We start from the raw sequence: 25822 nt of genomic DNA, 5'->3' as shown, positions 1-25822 counted from the left end.
GGTCAGTGTCCCAGGATCATGTGAAGTGACCAAAACCTGCTGCAACCACCCAGCAGACGGGGGAGGGGGGGGGAATAAACACCAAACACCCCCACCCCACCCCCGCTGCCAATCCTCAACAGAAATGCTCACAACAATGAAAACCTCGGACAGGAGGAAGAGCGCCACCGGGTGGGCAGGCAGGTGACTTGCTCGACTGTGGCTAGGGGGGCACTTTTTTCAGTGCCATTTTAACTTCGAACAGTCACTAAGCGAATTGTTGTAAGTCGAGGACTACCTGTACTTCATCACTTTTTTCTTTTTTTGACATCTTGCTTGGCGACTGGTGGTACTCGGATGTTGCCATATCCTAAAAGTGGTACAATGGGTGAAAGGGTTGAAAAGCCCTGTATCACAGCACAGGTTGAAAAGCCCTGCTCTACACAGAAAATTAAAGATGAAAAAAATATATTCTTATTTATTTCACTCACTTCAACTTTCCCCCCTATCCTAACATCTGGCTCACTGCAGTCTGTCCCAGGGGTATGCAGAGCATCTTTGGTAGAAACATTTTGAACCCAAAACAAAACTCATGGATTTCAAGACGTTCATTCTGAGGTCAGTACCAAATATTACTTTTGATTTCACATTAGAGCAAAAGGTAGATGTTTTGAGTGGTGGTATTTCAAGTGATGCCATTCCCCCCCCCCACTTCCTTATGTTTATACACACTTTCCTCAACACATTCTTTTGTGCAGATCTTTTAAAAAATTGTCAAACAGCACAACAAGGGTGTGTTTGGGAGCACAAGTTTGCATACCGGTTCAGAGGTGTGAACTGGGGACATTCATATTAAAAAAAATGGAAACCAAACTAAATTCTCTGTTAATGTTAAGGCAGGATAATTAAGAGGAGTCTAAATGAGGTTCAGCTTGACTAGGAGAAGGAGGCTGAAGCAAAACCTTGCCCTCCTCAACCATCACCTCATTTCCAGTTAAATAATCCAGGGCTAAATGGTTGGGTTAATGAAATACTGGAGCACCTTATGGTAATCCGGAGCTTCATTGTCTTAGTATGAATGCTGCCTTCTATAAATCAAATATCCTGGATGTCATTATCCTAAGGCCACCTCTTCAGAAGGACAGAATAACAAAGTAGCCTTGGAATTTAATCAATTCCAATTTTACAACAGAACACAAGCGTCAAAACCCGGAGCCCTTCGAGCAGGCAGCAAGAAGAGACAGATGCAATTATCGGAACCAAGAACAATGCCGCTCTTCCCATCTCTCAGATTTGTGAGCCACGGCTGAAAGAGGTCAATGCCACCCAGATATTGAAGATACCACTCAGCTTATCCTAGCTGTGCTGAAGGTAGTATATCTTCTACTTGCATTATAGACTCCGCCATATTTTTTTTTTTTTTGAATTAGCTTCTTCAAGAGTAGAGTATTATGGTCTGTTAAGTTTCTTCTCGAAAGTCTTTCCTAACCCAGATTCATCAATTCTTCATTACCGCCAAGCACTTCAGCACAGCAAGCCTCTCAGACTCAAAGAGGACAGCAACTGCAACTATCTCCTGTCTAGACCATCCGTACTGCAGGCCACTTTAGCTGACTGCGTTCAGCAGGTCAGCGGTTCAAATCTCACCGGCTCAAGGTTGACTCAGCCTTCCATCCTTCCGGGGTAGGTAAAATGAGGACCCAGATTGTTGGGGGCAATGTAAATATATATATACATTGCTTACTGGTGTACACCGCTTAGAGAGTGCTTGCACTTAAAGCGGTATATAAGTCTCATAAATAAATAAATACACCTGTGTACCAAAGATACAATGACATGCACAGGTTTTTGATACCCTGCAGGGGTCATATGTTTAAATGAATCCCTAGGCTAGGGGTAGGCAACCTTGGCTCTTTTATGACTCGTGGACTTCAACTCCCAGAATTCCTAAGCCAGCATGGCTCAGCTTGGAAACCTCTCCCTTTCTCCTCGGCATGGCTGGCTCAGGAATTCTGGGAGTTGAAGTCCACCAGTCATAAAAGAGCCGAGGTTGCCTACCTGTGGGCTAGGCAAACAGAAACTGAAATAATATCTATATGGTAAAAATTAAACATAACATCTTTCTGCAGATTTGAATGCAATAGTTAACCTACATTAAGATACTTTCTTCGCAACAAATAACAACTTCCAAGCATTTCTTGTCACCATCTAAGAATCCTTCTATTCTTGTTTTAGGTTTCCCCCCCCCCACTCTTCCTTGCAGATTTCTTCCAGATCAATTTTTTTTCCTTTGGTTACTATGCATTCTGTGCATGTTTGTGATCTCTCCACAGAGTTTCAGTCCTGTTCAAGTCTGGGGACTGTGAAGGCCATTCAGACTTTTATACTTGGAGATACATTTCAGATCATTCTTTTGCTGAAGTCCCCAACATCTGTTGAGCTTTAATTTCTACACTGATCATAGAGTAGTAGTTCCTAGAATATTTAGATGAGCCCAATTCATCCTTCCACTCACATGGTTATTTCCTGTGTCACTGGCTGCTACACAACCTCAAAGAATAATAAAACTATGCTCAACAGCTGGCAAGTTGTTCCTTTTTTCAAATGCTCCATCCTTTTTTCTCCAAGAGTATTGGGAATGGCTATGGGGATACTATTCTTTCATCAATCCAAATGTTTTGTTCTAAAACAGGGGTCTTCTAATTCTGGGAGTTGAAGTCCACAAGTCTTAAAGTTGACAAGTTTGAAGACCCCTGTTGTAAAACATTTCAGGCTTATCAAAGTTTGGATAGAGGAGAATATTAGTGGCTCAGGGTTGAACTGTGGGGCTCTTGGTACTCTCTGAGCTCGGTTGTTTGCTTGTAGATGTTTCATTACCAAACAAGATAACTTCATTGGGACAAGGTTTTATTAAGATTTTATTCTGCATGCTTTAGACCAGGGGTGGGGAACTATGACCCTTTTATGACCTGTGGACTTCAACTCCAGAATTCCTCAGCCAGCATGGCTCAGCTTGGAAACCTCTCCCTTTCTCCTCAGCATGGCTGGCTCAGGAATTCTGGGAGCTGAAGTCCACACGCCATAAAGAGGCCACAGTTCCCCGCTTCTGCTTTAGACAATTATGTTTGTGATGAGGCTGGAAAGAAAGTTTCCTTCTCAAGACTCTCCTACCCAGATCGTCGTACAGGTAATGCTGTAAAATGTGGACTTGTTTATATCTATTCCAGTGTCAGCAGGTTTTTTTTGCAGTCACTTGTGGGTTTTGCAGATACGGCCAGTTTGGGAGCAGTTCTAGCAGATATTTTTCTTGATGTTCTATAATATTGCTCTGATGTCAGCAGTTTCACAAAACTCCAGTTTCTTAAACTGTTAGCTGGAAGCATTTGGAGTTTTTTCTTATTAACCATCCTCTACTTTGTAAGAGTGAGTTCCTTTCATCTTCAGATGCTCAAACAGCTACTTAGGGAAATACACAATAGCTGACTGTAGACAGAACAGCAGTCACAAATTGAGGAGTCAGAAGTGTCAGAGTATTTGGCTCATCTATGGAACGGTCATTGTTTTTGGTTAATTCCAGGCTTGATAAATCAGTCACCTTTTTGGACCTTCTCAATAACAGTTTAAAAAGTAGCACTGGAATCAACTGGAAGGGTATCCAACAATTGCACTTCTGCTAGTCGCCATTTTCTTACTCTGAATCTGGAAATGGCACACAAATAGTGAGCGTGCAATTCAGATTTGCAGAAAGATGCTATTTGCAGAAAGATGCTTTGCTTTGTGCCATCTATAGATTATGCTAGCTTCTACTTACCTAGGGATTATAGGTAGTTCTCGACTTATCACCATCCATTTAGTGACTGTTAGAAATTGCAACTGCACTGAAAAAAGTGACTTAGGACCATTTTTTACACTTACAACTGCTTGCAGCATCCCCATGATCACGTGATCAAAATCCAGACGCTTGGCAACTGTGTCCCGGAGTCATGTGATCATCCTTTGTGACTTTCGGACAAGCCAAGTCAATGGGGAAGCCAGATTCACTTAACAACCGTGTTACTAACTTAACAAACTGCAGTGATTCTCTTAACAACGGTGGCAAGAAAGTGGGGCAAAATGGGGCGAAGCCTCACTTTAACAACTGTCTCATTTAGAAAAAGAAATTTGGGGTTCAATGGTGGTCCTAAGTCAAGGACTATCTGTGGACTGAAAGATAACATTTGAGAAAGTTTTTGCATGCAACCGTAGAATGGAGACCCAAGGTCTATATGACGTAAGAGTTTCTGCGGCAGTTCCAAACCCTGTCTTTGCATAATCCCTTCCCTTGGAGGGGACAGGAATTGCAGTATGAGGAAAAAAAGGATTGTGGCTTAACTAAGGCTGGTGAGATGCTGCAAATGTACCCTGTGAGCAACTGTCAAGAGGGGCTTCTTGATGATGGGCAGGTAAAGAACAAAGCCTAACCTGTATTGGTGTTACAGATGGTTTTTCTCAAATGCACTTTCCAAGCATCTATTAGCACGTAGACGGCAATCTGCAAAGGGGAATGAGTGGCTATGTTGCCCTCTAAAGACGCAAGAACAGGCCATCTCATAATACCCATCCTGATCTGCCACTTCGAACATTACCTTTCAAAATGGGATGCATTTATTACTGATGGGGTTTTTTTTGCCCCCCCCCCCCCTTTGGAGCACAATGGCTATAACACTTTGCTTGGCCAAAATACGTAGGATTGGATTGTAAGAGTAGAAAGGAAAGATGATTCAGCTGACTGCTTATTCTTTTGCCGAGTTTGGAAGTGAAGGACACTGGAAAGAAAGAAAGAAAAGAGAATCCCTGTGCCTAAGAAGAGAGACCCTAGAAAATAGTCCAAGGGAACGCTTTAGCTCAAAGATGCAGCTTAAGCTAATTAAATCCTGAAAGGAGGCTCACCGTTTCAAGGGTTACCCGGAAGAAGTTAATAATGCGAAAGACGAGGTTAATAAAAGCCCACGCTGAAAACAAATGGGTAAGAAATGCACAGCAGTTGGTCATGTTCCCCTAATGGGGCCCGGGGGGGACAGAATTTGAATTGGACAGGTATGATTCAAGCATCCAAGGTCTACATACCGTACACAACTCTTTGCAAAAAAAAAAAAAAAAAAAAGCATTTTGATGGATTAAAAGTCCACAGGTATCTGAGGAACACATGAGCTACGTCTGGCCCCAGGACTTGAGGAGAAGCCAATCTGATTGCCAGCCAAGCTATGGTTTTCCTAGGCAGGGACTTGTAAGAAAGAAACTGATCATATCAGTCTTGACCAGTTAAGTGACCCCTGAGGATCTTAGGAAGATTCCTTTTCCTGGACCAATTCTTTTAATTCTAGAATGCCGGGGACTGAAGCAGAGACCTCCAACATGCAAAGCAGGTTCCTTCCATTCAGAGATCTTGAGCACTTACAAGGAACTGTTAGGGAGCTCATCTGGGAAGCTGCAGAGAGAGGAGGAGTCAGCCTGCTCCTGTATACTGCCGCTCCCTGTTACCATCTGCCAGCTGCCAAAGTCGGTGGAGATGGAGGATCCGGGAAGAGAAAGGTCAGTTGATCTGAAGCAGAGAGAGAGATGATGCAAATCAGTGGCTTCGTTCAGGTCTTCTGCTAAAAAGATTCACTGGCATTTAGCACCTTAAAAGTTACACGGCAATGCAAATTGTTGCAGGGGCATTAAAAAAAAAAAAAAAAAGTATGGAGGACCACAGAGCCCGTGGTCTAGAGTGAAAGACACGCCAAGGAAAAGTGCTCTAGTTCAAAGCAGGCAGCGGTCATCTTGGAGCTGCAAGGTCCAATAGCCATCACGCTTAAGAGCCCAAGAAACGGAGGCTGTATCCATACAAGTGTATACTCACACAACGTCATATGGGCCAGGGGGTCCCCTAACACTCAAGTTCTGTACGGCACAAACTGAGCTCTGGCAAACACAGACAGAGGAGAGCTCCAACCTGGAAACAATATTCCCAATTTTCCGGGAAACTACAGCCCTTCCCAAACAGGACTTGGATGGCAAAAACAGGTATCTGAGTAGATGGAAGGCAAAAATGGAGCTTAAGGTAAGAAGGTGATTTGGTGATAGCAAAGTGGAGAACTCTTCGGAGCGTGTGGATCTTCATCTTCTTCCAACAAGATACTTTTCAAATCTCTCATCAGTGCTCTTCCTGTTGTTCCAGAAGGCAGAGCTGGTTGGTATGCTGTGATTCAGGACTTTTCAACCTTTTCACCCATTTTACCACTTTTAGGATATAGCAACATCCGAGTACCACCAGTCACCTAGCAAGGTGTCAAAAACTTGATGACCCCCCCCCAAAAAGGAAAAAAGTGATAAAGTAAGGTAGCCCTCGACTTATAACAGTTCGCTTAGTGACTGTTCGAAGTTACAATGGCACTGAAAAAAGTGCCCCCCGAGCCACAGCCGAGCAAGACACCTGCCTGCCTGCCCAACGGCGCTCTTCCTCCTGTCCGAGGTTTTCATTGTTGTGAGCATTTCTGTTGAGGATTGGCAGCAGGGGTGGGGTGGGGAGTGTTTGGTTTTTATTCCACCCATCTGCTGGGTGGTTGCAGCAGGTTTTGGTCACTTCACATGACCCTGGGACACTGTGACCGTCATAAATATGAATCAGTTGCCAAGCATCTGAATGTAAATCACAAGACCCTGGAGATGCTGCAACATTCCAGCTGATCGGTGCTTCTTCTGGGCTCAGCAGAAGCGCCAGGATCAGTGCCAAGCTCCAGCTGGAGCCTGGTGCTGATCCTGGCACTTGCGCTGAGCCCTGACAGCCCTGAAGAAGCACTGATCCTGGCGCTTCCGCTAAGCCCTGACAGGCCTGCAGCTCCAGCCATCTCTCGCTCAGGCTTGTGCGGTGCTGCGCCGGTTCAGGTCATTCCCCTCCCCCACTATCACTTTTCTAGGATGGTCGCGTACCACCTGCCAGGTGCCAATGTACCACAGGTGGTACCCGTACCACTGGTTGAAAAGCCCTGCTGTGATAGTAGTATATCAGAACAGAACAGAATAACAGAGTTGGAAGGGACCTTGGAGGTCATCTAGTCCAACCCCCTGCTCAGGCAGGAAACCCTATACCATTTCGGACAAATGGTTGTCCAGTCTCTTCTTAAAAACTTCCAGTGTTGGAGCATAATCATAAAACAGGCCAGGCCTATCATAATACAAGCCGGGCAATTTGGATGAAGTAAAGCTGAAGGAAACACAGAACATCAGTTCTGCGATAGCAAGGTCACAAGGAAAGTATTAAAAAAAAAAAGATCCTTCAGGATATTTATTTCAATTGGAGCCCACAGACCTGATTTACAGTAATAATGGATGCCTTGCCTGAAGGGTCATTTGTATGTACAAAGAACAATCCAGAATAATAGTCTGAAAAGGCAACTATATAATACCGATAACCTACTTTGTCTTCCATTTTTAACAGTTGCCAGCCTCACACATTTCCCCTTGATACCCTTCAGTGTTGCCACAGGTAATTGCCACTTCTGGCTGCAGGAACAGGAAAGCAATTGTGCTTTCACACTTTGTTATTGAGTCTAGACCATTGCCTGGATTATCTCCTGGTCAGGGTGATTCAGTGATCTAAGATGTAAGTACAGCTAGACCTCAACATATGACCATAACCGAGCCCAAAATTTATGTTGCTAAGTGAGACATTTGTTAAGTGAGTTTTGTCCCATTTTCTCGCCACAGTTGTTAAGTGAATCATTGCAGTTGTTAGTAACATGATTGTTAAGTGGCTTCACATTGCTTGACCTCATTGACTTTGCTTGTAAGAAAGTCACAAAAAATGAACACTTGACCCTGGGACACTGCAACCGTCATAAGGCAGGACAAGAAGCAACGGATGGAAACCAATCAAGGAGAGAAGCAACCTAGAACTAAGGAGGAACTTCCTGACAGTTAGAACAATTAACCAGTGGAACAACCTGACTTTAGTAATTGTAGGTGCTTCATCACTGGAAGTTTTCAAGAAGAGACTGGACAGCCATTTGTCTGAAATGGTATAGGGTTTCCTGCCTGAGCAGGGGATTGGACTAGATGACCTCCAAGATCCCTTCCAACTCTATTATTATTATTATTGATCATTGTGCAGTCAGCCAGATGTTTAGACTGGATTTGGCATTTTTGTCTACCTATCGAGTCCTTCCCAAGGACCTGGGATAGGCAGATGTGGATGTTTGATGGTATTACAGATATCGTCGCAGGATGGAAGCAGTTCCTAGTAAGGCCGCCTTTTGCAATTGACTAATAGCAAATTTCTCAATGCCAATAGTGTTCAAGTGGTGCTCCAGTTGTTTTGGGATTGCACCTAAGGAGCCTGTGACTATTGGTACTACCCTTGCTTGCTTTTGCCACAGTCTTTCTATTTCTATTTGTAGGTCTTTGTATTTTGTTATCTTCTCCAGTTCTTTCTCGTCTATTCTGCTGATTCCAGGCACTGCCACGTCCACTATCCAGACTTCTTTGTCTTTCTTATTGACAATTGTTAAGACTGGGGTTTACTACTACTACTACTACTACTACTACTACTACTACTACTACTACTACGAACCAGTTGCCAAGCATCCGAATTTTGATCATGTGACCGTGGGAGGGGCTGCAACAGTAGCAAAAAGTATGAAAAAATGGTCACTTTTTTCAGTGCCGTCACTAAATGAGCTGTTGTTAAGTTGAGGACTGTCTGTATTAGCTTTGTATTTATTGACTCCTGGACTTTTCAAGGTTGTAACTTATAAAAAGCTTCTCAATTTTTTTCCCCAAGCGCTTATCCAAAAACGTAACTAACAGGGCTTAGGTGATGGATTGCTTGCAATTTGTCATAAAAGCTGATGGGATATTTCCCTGAAATTCTCCATCCTTGCTCTCCAACGAATCTCCACATGGGCACTGTGACTAATAGGGACTGATGTTAGGCATCCATTCTGACTTCCTACATGCTAAGTTCAGGAATCTGTTGGCAGTCTTTTATCCTTGGATCTTTCCGAGGATAATTCTGGAGGAAAAGCAGATTTGTCTAAAGAAAAAAAAACATGCCAAGAAAAGGGACCTTCACAGTTACCTTCAGTTACTTACAAGAGAATGATTTTGTGTACATGTTCACTATAGATTTATTTGTAGCATAATAAAATGGGGGTGGGGGGTGGGGAAAGGAGGGAAGGAAAGAAATATCTGGAAGCCCAGTCCCGTCTTCTTTGAAGACGGTTTAAGAGAAGGAAGCCGGCAAATCTTGCTTGCCAGGGGGCAGAACTGAAAAGTATGTAAAGGAATGTGGGTTTGACTGAGAGAAAGTGAAGGGAAATGTTAAGCAGCTATAAAAAGGTCTTGGGAATATAGAAAGCTTGAGAAAGGAACTTAAAACACAACTCCACCTCAATTGCATCGGGTGCAAAACCAAACAGAGAAGGGCGCTGACAGGCTTTCGGGAGTCTGTTACTACCCCAGCTGCACTGAAATACATTGCAAGTCTCCCAAGGATTCCTGTTTCCTGACTTTGCCCACCTCAAAGGGCTGACAGCGGGGCAGCATTGTGGAAGAATCAGCTGAACAAGGAAACCTGCGTGTTAGGGAAATTGATGGATCTGATGGGGTCAGGTGTTAATGGCTCCCCGAGGCAACTAACACACCAGTACAATGTTTCTTTCACTGAAGTCATAGCAACCATCCCCTCCTTGTGCAAGGGTAGAGAGCAACTCTGACAAGAAGATCATTTTGGGGACAGAGGAAAGAGAGTAGCAAGTGACTGAACCAGAGCAGAGAAGAATTATTCAATAACCGGAACAGCACTGATGTCCTGGGACTGAGATACGAGAAACGAGGGTCAGTTAAGGAGGTTTCAGGCAGCCAAGAGGACTTCCGCAATAGGAATGGTAGAAAACACTGTTCCATCTGAGAGGAATTACCTCAGAAGAAGTTAGCGGTCTAGATCAGTGGTTCTCAACTTGTGGGTTGGGACCCCATTTGGGGTTGAACGACCATTTCACGGGGGTCGCCAAACAACGCAGTCCGCCATTTTTTCCCCTTTTCCTTAGCTGGCTACTCCCTTTTATTCTATTGGCTTTTGAAAGCCAATAGAATAGACTCTCTTGAATAGAGTCTAATTCTATTGGCTTTCAAAAGCCAATAGGAATTGTCCAGGCTGTCTCTGCCCTGCTGAGCCCACCAAAAGTCCCATTCTGCAAACGGTGCTGCACCAGTTGAGTAGTCCTCGACTTACGACCAGTTGAGTAGTCCTCGACTTACGACTGGTTGGGGGTTGTGGCATTAAAAAGGTTGAGAACCACTGGTCTAGAGGTTTAGTTTTTCCCAACCTTGCCCACCTTAAGATGTGTGGACTTCAACTCCCAGAATCCTTCTGCCAGCATGGCATGTATGCTGGCTGGGGAATTCTGGGAGATGAAGTCCAAACATCTTGAAGTAGGCAATGTTTGGAAAAGCAAAATAACAACAAGAACAAAATAACGGGGCAGGCATAAAGGGACAGAACGGGACTAAGAGCTGTAGATAAGACTAATGTTAATCTTCATCTCATATATATTGCATAATCAAACTTTCCCAAAATTTGGGGCTTCCCCTTGTTTTACATTCTGACAAAGTTCAGACCAGAGAGGTTTGCAAGCAAGAAGTCCAATTAAGAACTATAATTAATAAAGTCAAAGGAAAGCCAGTGGAGTGCAAGAAGCAGAGGCAAAGGAGATAACTGCTAGTTTCTTGATCAGCAAATCAAAAGAAAGAGAAATGCCAAAGATCTGGCATGTCCACAGAACACAACCAAAGACGAAAAACAAAGGCCTTAGCCCAGTAACTCTTAGCCAGCCATTGCTGGCTGTGGAATTCTGGGAGTTGAAGTCCACATGCCTTAAAATGGTCAAGGTTAGAAACACTGCCTTAGCCCAAAAGAGATTCAACTGCAAGACTTTACTAATGCCATAGCTTGCTGTATTTTGTTCCAGCTGTTCTGCTCCGACTATAGAATCTAGTATCTAAATATCCTGGGATGTTCTACTCTCATGAAAGATTACAACAAGTTTCTAGTTCATAAAATTTTAGAGAAGAGTTGAAGAAATAATATTGAGAAAAGGAGAAACTGTGAAGATTGTCCATGAGACAAGCTTGATGTGCACAGTTCACCTTCCTAGAATGAGATATTCTCTTTCTCTTGCCTACAAACCAGTGTTGGGACTCAGCCTGAAGGTAAGAAATCAGCATTTTTGTTCTCAGAATAGCTGGTCAAGCCACATGTAGCATGTGTGAGCAACAGCATCTTGCATTCATGTACCACAGCAGCGGGTATTAAGAGATAATGAGTACTTTAATGAGTAGCAACCATTATACACTGTACATTTTGTCTAATTTCCCTTTTCAAGCTATCTAAGTTGACTCAAACTATAATAATGGAGAGCAGCAAATCTGTAGTAATAGGATTGAGAGCTATATATCAGAGTGGAACCGAAATGAAAGTTGATGAAAAAGAAATCACAAATCCTGGGAAAATGGTGGAAAATAATAAGGTTGCAGAAATACACAATGTAATTGATGGAAATGTTTAAATATGGATGCGGTTTGCCTATAGCAGTGATGGCGAACCTTTTAGAGACCGAGTGCCCAAACTGCAACCCAAAAACCCACTTATTTATCGCCGGGTGCCAGGCGGGCGTGGCCCACTGGGTAGGCGTGACTGTGGTCATGGCAAACTGGGTGGGTGTGGCCAAAGTGGGTGTGGTCATCTCGATGTTGCTCGTGGGGAGGATGCCTGTGGGGACCGGGCAGGGTTGGGGAAGATCCAGGGGGTCTCTGGCAGGTGGGGCGATGGGCAGGCGGCTTGTCCTGCGGGCTGAGGTGAGGCAAGGCGAGATAGGGTGGAGATTCCATTGTTGCAGGGCAAGGCGAGGCAGGGGCTGGGGTGGCTGCTGCCTGACACCATCGGCCCCCGCACACAGAGGCCAGCGAGCACATGAGGGCCCCTCGACCGGTGGACTCTGGGGCTCCGCAGTCTGCCGCCAGCATTTCAGAGAAGCCGCCTCTAAGCTGGATGGCCAGCCAACAGCTGAGGAGGCGATGCAGTGGGTCGTGCCCGGGAAAAGGAGAGCATGCGAGGCCAGGAGAGATGGGATGGGGGAAGGAAACCAGCCATGCTGGGATGCAACCGACCACGTGGGACCTCGGCGAGTTAGCAGGCGGCTGGTTGAAGAGGGACAATTGCCATCTCCGGGGCATGGTGCGTGTGCCCACAAAGAGGGCTCTGAGTGCCGCCTCTGGCAAGTGTGCCATAGGTTCGCCACCACTGGCCTATAGAGTGGCTGTAAGACTTACTCTCTCTCTCTCTCTCTCCCTATTGAACTCTAGGACATTCACAGAGTTGTCCCTAAGCCATTCCTGTGTTGTCTTGACTGAATGCTTAAGATAGTTATGTTGGAAAGTGAACCTTTGGCCCAGTCTGAAGTCCTTAGCTCTGTGGAACAGGTTTTCATTGAGGATATCCCTGTACTTTGCGCCATTCAAGTTTCCCTCAACTGTGACCAGTCTCCCAGTCTCCCCTGCTGCTAAAAAACACCTCCACAGCATGATGCTGCTGCCACCATGCTTCACTGTTGGGATGATATTGGACAGGTGATGAGCGGTGCCTGGTTTCCTCCAGACATAACATTTAGAATTGAGGCCAAACAGTTCAGTCTTGGTTTCATCAGACCAGAGAATCTTGTTCCTCACAGTCTGAGAGACCTTCAGGTGTGTGTTTTTTTTTGTAAACTCCAAGTGGGCTTTCATGTGTTTTGCACTGAGGAGAGGCTTCTGTCTAGCCCAGGGGTCTTCAAACTTGGCCCTTTTATGAGTTGTGGACTTCAACTCTCAAAATTCTGGGAGTTGAAGTCCACAAGTCATAAAAGGGCCATGTTTGAAGACCCCTGGGCTAACCATTCTGCCATAAAACCCGGATTGGTGGAGGGCTGCAGTGATAGTTGTCCTTCTGGAATTCTGAACCATTTCCACACAGGATCTCTGGAGCTCAGTCAGAGTGACCATCAGGTTTTTGGTCACCTCTCTAATAAGAACCTTCTCCCCCAATGACTCAGGTTAACTGGGTGACCAGCTCTTGGAAGAGTCCTAGTTGTGCCAAATTTCTTCCATTTGAGAATTATGGAGGCCACTGTGCTCCTAGGAACCTTCAGTGCAGCAGAAATTTTATTGTAGCCTTCCCCAGATCTGTGTCTTGTAGTAATCCTGTTTCTGAGCTCTGTAGGTTGTTCCTTTGATCTTATGGCTTTTGCTTTGCTGCCAACTATGAGGTCTTCTATACCTCTCTATAGAGAGGTATGTACCTTTCCAAATCATATCCAATCAATTTATCACAGGTAGACTCCTATCAAGGTGTAGAAACATGTCAGTAACAATCAAGAGATCATCTGAATACTTACACCAATGTGATATTTCAATTTTTTTCTTTTTAATAAATTTACAGACATTTCTAAAATTCTTTCACTTTGTCATTATGGGGTACTGAGTGTAGATTAATGAGAAAAAAAATGAATTTCAACAACTGTAGAATCAGGCTGCACTGTAATTCATGCAAAAACTACAGAAGCATTACAGGTAATCCTCATTTAGGGACCACAACTGAGATTGGCAATTCTGTCGCTAAGCAGGGAGAGGGATCAGGCCAGGCACAGGAGAGAATGCCTACAAAAATCACTTTCCTGTGGAAAAATGCTTTATTTTGATTTTTTTTTTTAAAAAAAAGATGATTTTAAAAATTGGGTACCAGAGAGAACTAAAGATTAAACTAAAGGAAAAAAGCACATAAATTCAACCTACAATTATAAAATGAAGCAAACTATTTTAATATTGGACACACTAAAGAATATTTTTGAACAACGAACTGGGAAATTAATTTGAATACGTTCTGTGCCTATTGATAGACTGTGTCTAAATGATTAACCAGACAAGGCTTCAGCTGATTTGAAAGTGAATTTAAAAATGACAGGCCACAAAATGGAATATATAGAAAAAGACAGTACATCAGCATAGGTCTTACTAATGAAAAATGATATACAAATAACAAACTGAAAGAGTGACTTGGATAACTTCCCTATATTGGATTTACAAAAGAGGCTTGATAAAGTTTTGAAGAATTTTGTGAGAAGAAACGAAAAAAAAAAAGAAAATTCTACAACGATATTTGAAAGGATTAAAGATTATGACTGCTAGAAGTAAAAGGAAGAAATGTAGTGTTTGATCAAGGTTAAAATAGTTATGTTATCTCTGGTAATTCTTAACAGATTCTTACTGACACCGGGACTGAAATGATGTTGCTTTTTGGATCTGTTTATAGATTAGAAGAGATGGGATATTGGAAAAAAAAACACGATCGTTTGCTGTATTCTAAGAGAAGGTCATAAATTACTAAAATTGCTTATACTTGCTGTGATGAAGGTGGCAAGCCACTTCTTTATATATTTATTTTCTTTTTCTTTATTGTATTCTTTTCTATTTCTTCCTTTCTTTTCTGCACCTTCTACTCTTTCTTTTTATTCTATTTTTTATGAATTTTTATTGTAATTATAAACTGTAATCAAATTACTATAAAAAACCCCAAGAAAACACGCAAATGCAATTGCAAAGACTTTGGTCTATCTAATGCAGGGGTCCTCAACCTTGGCAACTTTAAGACTTGTGGATTTCAACTCCCAGAATTCCTCAGCTAGCTTTGCTGGCTGAGGAATTCTGGGAGTTGAAGTCCACAAGTCTTAAAGTTGCCAAGATTGAGGACCCCTGATCTAATGAATAAATGCTTCTGGGAAGAATGGAAAACGGCTTTGTATAAGAATATGTTCCTTCCTGCCCACTATGCTATACGGAAGTGAGAGAACAGTAGGAGAAATATACTAGTATGTTTTTTTTAATAATATTTTATTGGTTTTCCAGTTTTACATTTGAGTATTTGGAAGGCAACGTGGTGATTGGATTAATCAATAGTTCAATAACAAAATCTTTAGTACATATCTCAGGTTACATCATCAAGTATTTCTTCTCTATTTCCCTTAACATTTGCTATATCATATTTAAGCTAGTAAAAGCAATATACTAGTTATGTTGAATGCACCGATAAAGGGGTATTTGAAAAGCGAATGTTGTAAAACAAGAAGAGACAGGATCAAGAACGTAGAGTTGCTGAATTAACACAGATTAAATTTAAAAATAAGTGGCCAACACAACAGAAGTTATGATAGGCTGGGTGGGTTACTTCTGAGAATGAACAAGTGGCAAAACAAGTGGTAAAACCAGCGAGCGGTGGAAAAAAAAATAAAGAAAAATGACTGGGTTGATTATGAATGTAATGGTTGGATGGAGGGGATGAGATGCTCTGAAAAGGGAAATTTTAAAGAACAAAGACAACTTTGTACGGTGTGGTGGTTGAAGGTGGTTCAGCAAGGATGTACAAAAGCCCATCCACTCCCACTCTAAAACACCTGGTTACACCCTGTGGGCACCTCCTTAATTTAAAAGCACGTTTTTCTTGTATCACGTGGCTACCATAAAATGCTGGTAGAAGAGCCCAGGTTCTAAAAAGGTGCTTTTCCAAAAAGCAAGTGGACTTTTTTGTTCTTCTTTGAAGATGTTTCGCTTTTCATCCGAGAAGCTTTTTCAGTTCTGGCTTCTCGGATGAGAAGCGAAACGTCTTCAAGGGAAAAAAAAACAAAAAAACAAGAAAATCCAGCTGCCTTTTGGAAAAAGCACCTTTGGGACAATCGTGACCTGGACGACTGAGAATCTCCATAGACACCTCTAGCTCAGGGTTGAACTGTGAGGTCCTTGGTGCTCTCAGTGATGTTAAGCCATTGGGTACTGAAACATTTGCAAGAAAACAACCAGGCACCAAGGACCCTATCCTAAAATCCCAGGAAAAGACACATCTTCTTTAAGGAAGTATTGAAAGGTGCTCACACTTGCTCTTGAGAAACCGTCGTGATGGTGGACCCAAAGCACTGCACATTTTTTTTTATTAAAAGTTTTAAAGATTTTATACAATATATATCCCAAATCCCTCCCCCCCTCCCCAGAGCTGATTACAGGGTTACAAATAAACAATCATAATCTAACTAACATTACCCAACTATACTAACAATCCATAACATACTTTAACTCCTTTTCAAAATAAATATTAACAAATTAAAAACGAAAATAATAATATAATTAAACCATAATGCTAAAAATAATATAAATTCAACCATATTAAACTATTAATAATAATCTAAAATTTACTCATAAGCTAGATAATACTTTTTAGTCTCATATTTATTCTGAATATAATCTATCCATCTTCTCCAAACCCCAAAGCACTGCACATTTATAGGAAGTAGATAAAAGACCAGAGAAATTTCACTTTAACGATCTGAAGCCGAAGGTTTTCAGTTTGTTAATAAAAAGTTAGGACCATCTTTTAGCAGTAGGCCTGTGTATGATGCCAGGCAAAATTCATTGGTTCTCTTCAAAGCATTCCCATCTGAACTTGAAGGCATTAAATTGTTAATAAATTTAAGGATAAGCTTTTCCCATCATTATTTGCTTCATCTCCTCCGACTCCTTTCCTAGCTTTCTATATCGGCTCAAGCACAGGTAGCTGACCTACATCTTCTGTTACGAAGACATCTGTTGTCTGATTAATCCAAGGATTAATTCAGTTTTCTACTGCCTTCCATTAGTATTCCCATGTCATTCAGCTGCCCAACCACCTCCCAGGCCAGTTCTCTGCTCTGATTTAAGGATTTTGTGTGCTGGATTTCTTCATTAGCAATATGTTCCTTTATATCAGCGGTTCCCAGAGCCCCTAGAACGCTTCTGATATATTCTCATACCCCTTACAAAAGTTCAAAATAACGGCAATGAATTATGCATATAAACCAGACATGTCAAACACAAGGCCTGGGGGCCGTCCGGGAGCCAATGTACAATTTTGTGGTAGCCATCTATGCTGAAATGCATTCAGTCTTAGCTCCGCAAGGCCATCTAGAAACAGCGAGGAAGCAGCCCCTACCGCGTCGGCCCCGCCCCTGGGTGCATGCTGGGGAGTGTCACCCTTTGTGAGGAATGAAGAAATGGACCATGTCTTGGCATTTGCCCGGTCCCACCCCTTCTGCCAGAGACCCTCAGATCTGTCCCACTCCTGCCCAGGCCCCCACAGGCACCCTTGACACGAACGATGTAGAGCTGGCCATGCCCACCCAGTAGGCCACACTTACTTCATCCACGCCCACCCAGTAGGGCCGCACTCACCCAGGCCACACCCCCCCCCCCGAGGGCAACCACAATGCTGATGCGGTTCTCAATGAAATTGAGTTTGACACCCCTGATATAAACTATAATTTTGAAAAGCCAAGTTTTCCTACCCCCTAGAATATTGTCTTGCACCCCCAGGGGGTGCGAGCAGCCCCGGTTGGGAACCCTTGCTTTATAAAATCTCTCTGTATCCCTTATTGCAAAGTTGCATTTCTTTTGTGTAAGCTTCTCCGTCTTACTTCTTCTTGTCATTTGGGCATGCCTTAAAGGCCACTTGCTATAGAGCAGTTCTTTGAACTCAACAGGTTCAAGATGTAGTAGACCAACTCCCAGAATTCCCTGTGCTGGCTAAGGAATTCTGGGAGTTGAAGTCCACCAGTCTAAGGAAACACATTTTCCTGACCTGAACTTTTTAGCTTCTTGGAAGTGTTTGGCTAATTAGTCTGCAGTACGGAATGTTACACTGGACAGATTTTAGGTTGACCCAGCGAGGTTCTTCTTAAACTGGGGATCATTTTGATTTACAAATTCTTTCCTACAACTGCAAAATACATATATTCTTGCTGAATACATTCTGCAGAGATGACGCTGCAGTGTACTCTTCTCCCTTTTCTTTTTGCCGGTCCTTTCTCTTTAAATCAAGTTCTTTCCCCCAAATAAATAAAAATGGTGTTGGCATTCTTCAACTTTTCTAGTGTGAATTATGTATGTCAGTATAATGCTCACTAGTGAAAAGGAGTTCCGCACCATTTGTTTAATATTAATAATATTAATATTAATAATAATAATAAAGTTGGAAGGGACCTTGGAGGTCATCTAGTCCAACCCCCTGCTCAGGTAGGAAATCCTATACCATTTCGGACAAACGGCTGTCCGGTCTCTTCTTAAAAGCTTCCAGTGTTGGAGCATTCACCGCTTCTGGAGGCAGGTTGTTCCACTGGTTAATTGTTCTAACTGTCAGGAAGTTTCTCCTTAGTTCTAGGCTGCTTCTCTCCTTGGTTACTTTCTATCCGTTGCTTCTTGTGCTGCCTTCAGGCGCTTTGGAGAATAGCTTGACTCCCTCTTCCTTGGGGCAGCCCCTGAGATACTGGAAGACTGCTATCATGTCCCCCCTCATCCTTCTCTTCATTAAACTAGGCATACCCAATTCCAGTAACCGTTCCTTATATGTTTTAGCCTCCAGACCTCTAATCATCATTGTTGCTCTTCTCTGTACTCTTTCTAGAGTCTCAACATCTTTTTTACATCGCGGTGACCAAAACTGGATGCAGTATTCCAAGTGTGGCCTTACCAAGGAATTGTAAAGTTGGTATTAACACTGGTATTAACATTTCTCATGCCACGTCCTAGGCCTCTCTCCACATTCACCATTAACTGTTGTGGATATCTAAAAAAACAATACTAATAATATATATGATGCTAGTGCCTCCTTGATATGATCAGAATAACAGAACTGGAAGGGACTTTGGAGTCCAATCCCCCCACCCCTCCTGCTCAGGCAGAACACCCTATACCAGGGGTAGGCAACCTTGGCTCTTTTATGACTCGTGGACTTCAACTCCCAGAATTCCTGAGCTGGCCATGCTGAGGGGAAAGAGAGTTTCCAAGCTGATCCATGCTGGCTCAGGAATTCTGGGAGTTGAAGTCCACGAGTCATAAAAGAGCCAAGGTTGCCTACCCCTGGCTTATACCATTTCAGACAAATGTTGTCCAATCTCTTCTTAAAAACCTCCAGTGTTGGAGCATCCACAACTTCTGGAGGCAGGTCGTTCCACTGATTGTTCTGTCAGGAAGTTTCTCCTTAATTCCAGGTTGCTTCTCCCTTGACCGGCTTCTATCCATGGTTTCTTGGATGGAAACACGTAATTTACCAGTCTCTGGAACAATAACTGAAGTCACCTATTACAATACTTTGTCTTGGGATTTCATCTTGAACATTTCCAAGGGACCACAAACCTCCCGTATTAAGCTGTAGGATTCTGCAATGCTTTGAATTCAATATGCAAATGATGCTTCGGAGAGTTTGGGAATGTGAACCCAGCATCTCTCTGGAACATCGTCAAGTGGCTGGGTGTCATCTTGAGATCACACAGCAACTGCAGAAGGCAGCCATGTAGTCCCAGGAAAGGACCACCCCCCCCTTTGAGATGCTGCAGACAGCTATATAGTTAAATCATATTTACATAAATGCTTGAGATGCTTTCTTTGAACACAACGTTTCAACAGCAAGATTGAATTTACTTAGAAGAGTACTTCTATTCTCAATAAATGTAAAGGACAAAATAGCTTTATTTTAGTTTTATTTAAAAGATGGCTGCCCATTTCAGAGTGCAACTCTGGGCAGCTCACAACCAAAATAAAACTGCAAAAATTATATATATATAAAAAAAACAGAAACGAACATCCTTGTTATGACATCTTATGACATCCTAGCCTGCCTTCCCTACAAGGAATCCACTTTGGATGCAAGAACCATTCCCAGACCTCTTTCCCAATTTCATTCTCTCAGCACTTTTCCTTTGGGAGCTGGTCCACTTTCCATCTCCTATGGTTTTTTTTTTCTTTTTTCTTTCAGATCCTCATTAAGCTTATTGTGTGGCTACGTTTCTTCTGCTGCTCTCTCTATTTCCCCCCCCCTCACTGAAATTCCTTGCCAGTTTGCTTTTAGTTATATCCTTTTTCAGGATTTCCTACCATCTGGAACACTCTTTTTCCCATCAGTTTCTCCTATCGCATAATCCAACTTATAACTTGCTAAACCAGTTTTATGAATATCTATTTTTTTTTTTTAAAGTCCACAATTCGTCTCTGAACACACCCGGCAAGCAAGCTCTCCAGCGTTAGATGAACACTTTCCTCTCACCTTTGTGTAATTTTCACTTGCTCAATAAAGTATCCCTTACAGGTTATTAAGGGCAGACGATCCTCTTGTTGTTTCCTCCGCCTTCAGACAGAGAAAGCTGTCAACGACCACCAAAACTGTTTTCCTGAAAAACTTTGCTGGGCAAAATTTGTCTCCCCCAAAAGATAGGATAACCAGTCGCCAATCGCCACCACTTCATGCTTCTTTGAAAAAGCTGCAGTTAGTTTACAGGCGTTTCATCCATAGCGTCTCCTTGGCTGGTGTGATGGCAATGGGGCAACTGAAGGAGAACTGGAGGGAGACAAGATAGACGGAGGGACTGCAGATTCCCGGGATAGAAGCAGCACATCGCAAAGAGGGGCCCCAGACGAGAGACTGCACAGTCCTGAACTGAACACGAGGCAGAGGAAAAAGGTTCAGGGTAACCACACCCCAGAATCTCCCAGGGCACAGGGTAGTCCTTGACTTGCAGGGGTTCACTTAGTAGCCTTTTGAAGTTACAACGGCACTGAAAAAAGTGACTTATGATCGTTTTTCACACTTATGATCGTTGCGGTATCCCCATGGTCAGGTGATCAAAATTCAGACGCTTGGCAACTGACTCATATCTAGGACGGTTGCAGTGTGTCCCGGGGTCATGTGATCCTCTTTTGAGACCTTCTGACAAGCAAAGTCAATGGGGGAAGCCAGATTCACTTAACAACAGCGTTACTAACTTAACAACTGTGGCAAGAAAGGTCGTAAAATGAAGCAAAACTCACTTAACAAATGTCTAACTCAGCAACATAAAATTTTGGGTTCAGTTCAGGTTGTAAGTCAAGAACAACCTGTATATCGTTAGGTTGGAAAGTTATAGCTTTAGTCTCACAACAGTCTGTCTACTAGGAGTAGGTAAATAAAAGAACTGGACTTGAATGAACCTCATTGTGTTGTATTTGGACTTGGGCCTGGCAGCTGGCGAGAAAACTGTAAGACCACCAATATTGCTTTGATTCGTTCTTTTCTTCATTTAACCAAGACGCACCCGACTTTATTGCCTAATTAATTCACTTGGATTTCTAAGCAGAGGTGAATCATTTTGGCACAAAGCACAATTCCTCCCTTTCTTTTGCTTATATTCTTTTTGAACCAATTATATCCTTTCATCGCTGTATTTCCATCATGACGGACATCCCTCCAAGCCTTTTATACTGTTAAATTAACAATGCTTGGAAGACAAACAGCTAAACTTGTCTAGGTCTGCTGAGTATTTAGATGGGAGGACACAAGGGAGAATCCGGGCTGCACCTTAGGCTGTGTGTGCCTTAGAGTCAGTGTTGGCTGCTGGCAACTGCCTGGACTAGTTCCTGCATATTACTTTGCAAGGTTTTTTTGGGAAGTGGTTTGCCATTACCTTCTTCCTAGGGCAGGGGTAGGCAACCTTGGCTTTTTTATGACTCGTGGACTTCAACTCCCAGAATTCCTGAGCCAGCCGTGATGGCTCAGGAATTCTGGGAGTTGAAGTCCACGAGTCATAAAAGAGCCAAGGTTGCCTACCCCTGGCCTAGGCAATTGCAGTATATGGAGGAAGTCCAAGACAAATTTAGTTCAAAATAAACTTTACCTTTACTTAATGCTCATTTTGTTTCTCAAACTCTGGGTACTAGTGCATCGACCAGTATTTCTCAACCTTGGCAACTTTTAAGTTGTGTGGATTTCAACTCTTCAGAATTCCCAGCATGCTGGCTGGGGAGTTCTGGGAGTTGGTCCGTACAGCTTAAAGTTACCAAAGTTGTGAAAGACTGACCTAGAGACAATGGAGACCATGAACTTTATAAGCCTCTGATTTTTCAAATCTTCAAAGACAGTAATAAGGGGTTGCTGGTCTTTGCAGTGTCCTTTGTCCCCACGTGGATTAATGAGAAGGGTACATTGTCAGAGAATTTATCAGCCTCGGAATCTGTTTTGGAACAACGCTGAGCCTTGCTCTGTGTTTTCCATTATCTCCTGAAGCTTGCCCATTAAAGTTAATTATGGAGCTTGTAAATACCTTTCAGTCCTACGGTAAAGGCAGCAGCCAGAGACAGGAAACAATCCAGCTTGTGTTAAAGCACCTTAGGCAATCATATGCGGCCACAGAAGCCGCAGCAAGCTGAGCAAAAACTAGAGAGGAGTTGGGGAGCACAGTGAAACAACAGACCAAAGGAAACCCTAACAAGAACATAGTAGCTAGCAGCAGATACCATAAAAGAGGCATTTCCAACAACTGGCCCCGTGTAAAGACTGAAATACCTCTCATTAAATCTACTACCAGCATATAGCTGGTAGTTTTCCTGCCGCGTCTCGACTGCCTCCCTGCCAAAATTTATGGTCCTCTGAGCCAGCATGGCAGTTTTGGACTGTGCCGTTAGCTGGATAGTCTGATTTTCAGATCAGAGACAGAGTTACTAGACCTGACTGAAGAATCTCAAGTCTCTGACAAGGCAAGATTTGTTTCCCTGGTATCAGGGTTGCTGCAGCTTAGAACTTTTGGGAAGTTGGTCTCTTGCTCATAGGGAAGACATATCTGACCAAGTGTCTATCTTCAGGCCCAGACAGACCTCACACTTCATGTTTTGATGGACCTAATCAGCTCTATCTCAATCCCTTATAGCAGTGAGTCACCAATTACTACATTTTTTTCCCAAAGCAAATACACTTCTTTTCTTGGGGGGGGGGGCAGGAGGGGCAGGGGGGGCTAAGGTTTCCAAAATTAACTCTGCCAGCAAGCTGCATTACCCTATGTTCAATATTCTTTTGCACCAAAATGTCTTGGGAGTGTGAACCTTTTCTTCAGACTGGGGAAAAACCAGACTATGATTTGTCGAAGGATCCTCGAGACAATGAAACTCAAGCCCAAAACAAGTAGATAAAACATGTTTAAACAGCCACAGCATTTCAGAAAAGACATTCACGTTCTTTTTCATACTTTTTACTGGACTCACAGGATGCTTAAAACAGACATCCAGCTCGGATGAAAGGGAATTTCAGAATGAGCAATAGGTACGATTCTTCTGCAGTGATTTTGCCAAACAGTTGAGTGAGCATAAAAAAAAAAAAAAAAAGCCTCTACTTTCAGATGAAAAATTAAACAGCTTGGCTCCATGCTACATTTCTATTGATGGTAAAATCTAGCTGCACATATTGCTGGTCCTGTATTTCAAAACTGAGAGCCGTGAAAAAAAAAATTAATGGTATTTGGAGCAATATTGTACAAAAAAAACCCCTACTAAATTAGTGCATCAGGGAAGTGCAGTGGACATAGTACATTTGGACTTCAGCAAGGCATTTGACAAAGTAGACCACACCCTACTTCTTGATAAGATAGAACAATGTGGGACAGACGTACCACCACCAGATGGATTCGCAGTTGGCTGACCAATTGCACTCAACACGTAGTCCTCAGTGGAACTCTATCTACATGGAGTGAAGCAAGCGGTGGGGTACTCCAAGGTTCTTCAACATCTTCTAAATGACCTAGATCAGGGGTCTTCAAACTTGGCCCTTTTATGACTTGTGGACTTCAACTCCCAGAATTCCTCAGCCAGCAGGGGTCTTCAAACTTGGCCCTTTTATGACTTGTGGACTTCAACTCCCAGAATTCCTCAGCCAGCATGCCTGGCTGAGGAATTCTGGGAGTTGAAGTCCACAAGTCATAAAAGGGCCAAGTTTGAAGACCCCTGATCTAGATGAAGGGATCAAAGATGAGCTCCTGAAACCTGTGGATGACAACAAGCTGGGAGGAATTGCTAAACAGAAAATAGACTCAAGATTCAGAAGGATCTTGAAAAGCTTGAGCACTGGGCACTGCTTTATAATGCACTAGTTGAGGCCACACTTGGAATATTGAATCCAGTTCTGGTCACCAAGATGCTGAGCTTACAAGGAGTGCAAAGAAGAGCAACAAAGATGATAAACATCCAGATGCTAAATTGTACGATGAACAGGGGAACTAGATATGTCTAGCCTAACAAAGAGAAGGATCAGGGGTAACATGATAGCTGTCTTCTGGAACTTGAGGGGCTCTCACAAAAAAGAGAAGGTTGACTTATTCTCCAAAGCACCTGAGGACAGGGCAAGAAGCAGTGGGTGGAAGCTCGTCAAACACAGTTCCAGTCTGGAAGTAAAGAGAAATTTCCTGACAGAACAATCAATGGAACATCTTGCTTCCCAGAGGTGTAGGCGCTCCATCACTGTAAGTTTTCAAGAAAAGATTGGACAAACATCTGTCTGGGATGGTATAAGGCAGTGATGGCGAACCTTTTAGAGACCGAGTGCCCAAACCGCAACCCCAAACCCATTTATTTATCACAAAGTGCCAGGGGCGCAGTAGCATTGTGGTGCCCTTGAGGGGGGTAGGGAGGCGCCTCCGAGTGCCGCCTCTGGCAGCAAAAACAAGTCACCATACTGCAAGGCACGGGGTGCAGATACAAGGCGCTGCACCACGCAAGAACGGGGCAGGGCTAGTGAGTATCATGCAGGCACTAGCCCCGTCCCATTTGCAGCACATGTATGCTCGTGGCCCCATGTGCGCATGCACGGATGTAAAATTTCCCCCTCCCTTTTCTTCCAGTCCACCAATCGACAATGGTTGGTGACCTTTGCTCTACCACCTCTATTCGAGCTTGCTAGTCGGCCGCTTCGCCTCCTTTGTGCTGGGCGGGGCTCCTGCTCTGGGTGGCGGCCTGATGGACCTGCTGCTAGCAGCGTGCGTGCCAACAGAGAGGGCTCTGAGTGCCACCTCTGGCACACGTACCATAGGTTCGCCACCACTGGTATAAGGCCTCTGGCCATGGGTAGGAAGTTGGACTAGAAGACCTCCAAGGTCCCTTCCCACGCTAGATTCTATTTGATCGATAATAGGAAAGAGGACACAGTGTTTCATTAGTGTTTTTAAACTGTTAACCTTCCTTTGTTCTGTTACAATTCATTTTTGTATAACTCTGCGTGATCTAAATATGCATCTTTATGATATATAAGTGAATAACTTTTAGAAATCAAACAATGAAAATATCAAATCCATTAAGAATACAATAAATAATGCTCATTTATTCTTACATGGCTAAATACTGTAGCAGTTTAAGCAAAACATTTTAGCAGTCTTACCATCTATATCAGTGGTTCTCAACCTTTTTAATGCCGCGACCCCCAACCGGTCGTAAGTCGAGGACTACTCAACTGGTCGTAAGTTGAGGACTACTCAACTGGTGCAGCACCGTTTGCAGAATGGGACTTTTGGCGGGCCCAGCAGGGCAGAGACAGCCTGGACAATTCCTATTGGCTTTTGAAAGCCAATAGAATTAGACTCTATTCAAGAGAGTCTATTCTATTGGCTTTCAAAAGCCAATAGAATAAAAGGGAGTAGCACAGCTAAGGAAAAGGGGGAAAAATGGCGGACTGCGTTGTTTGGCGACCCCGTGAAATGGTCGTTTGACCCCAAATGGGGTCCCGACTGACAGGTTGAGAACCATTGATCTATATATTATTAAGATTCTCATTGTTCTTATCTGCTTGTACCCTCAGGTTAGCCCAAATAGTGCAATATCCTGCAATAAAAGCAAGGTACTGAAATTTGCTAACTTGAATTGTCAAAATTGATCTTGTTAATTAACGCATAATGCAGCTTATACCATGGGCACTTATTTAGATGGCTGC

General features: G+C 43.2%; 1 protein-coding gene across 4 annotated transcripts in view; it reads right to left on the bottom strand.

Moving 5' to 3' along the window:
* The window catches only part of MTMR14 (myotubularin related protein 14), a 109788-nt gene that overhangs the window by 4299 nt on the left and 79667 nt on the right, over positions 1-25822 (bottom strand). Inside the window, exon 18 of one of the 4 annotated variants that reach the window (XM_039355155.1) lies at positions 5417-5560. The exons of 1 other annotated variant lie outside the window; for it this stretch is intronic. In XM_039355155.1, coding sequence (XP_039211089.1) covers positions 5417-5560 — 144 coding nt within the window. Of the gene's footprint in view, positions 1-5416; positions 5561-20064; positions 20441-23894; positions 24285-25822 lie in introns of those variants that run through there. 2 more of the 4 variants (XM_039355158.1, XM_039355157.1) reach the window with 2 other exon arrangements.

Source organism: Crotalus tigris, unplaced genomic scaffold, assembly GCF_016545835.1.
Source record: "Crotalus tigris isolate CLP2741 ecotype Arizona unplaced genomic scaffold, ASM1654583v1 scf7180000018612.917631, whole genome shotgun sequence".
NCBI lineage: Eukaryota > Metazoa > Chordata > Lepidosauria > Squamata > Viperidae > Crotalus > Crotalus tigris.
Note: the sequence above shows the minus strand (reverse complement) of the source record. Positions and strands in the feature narration are given on the sequence as shown.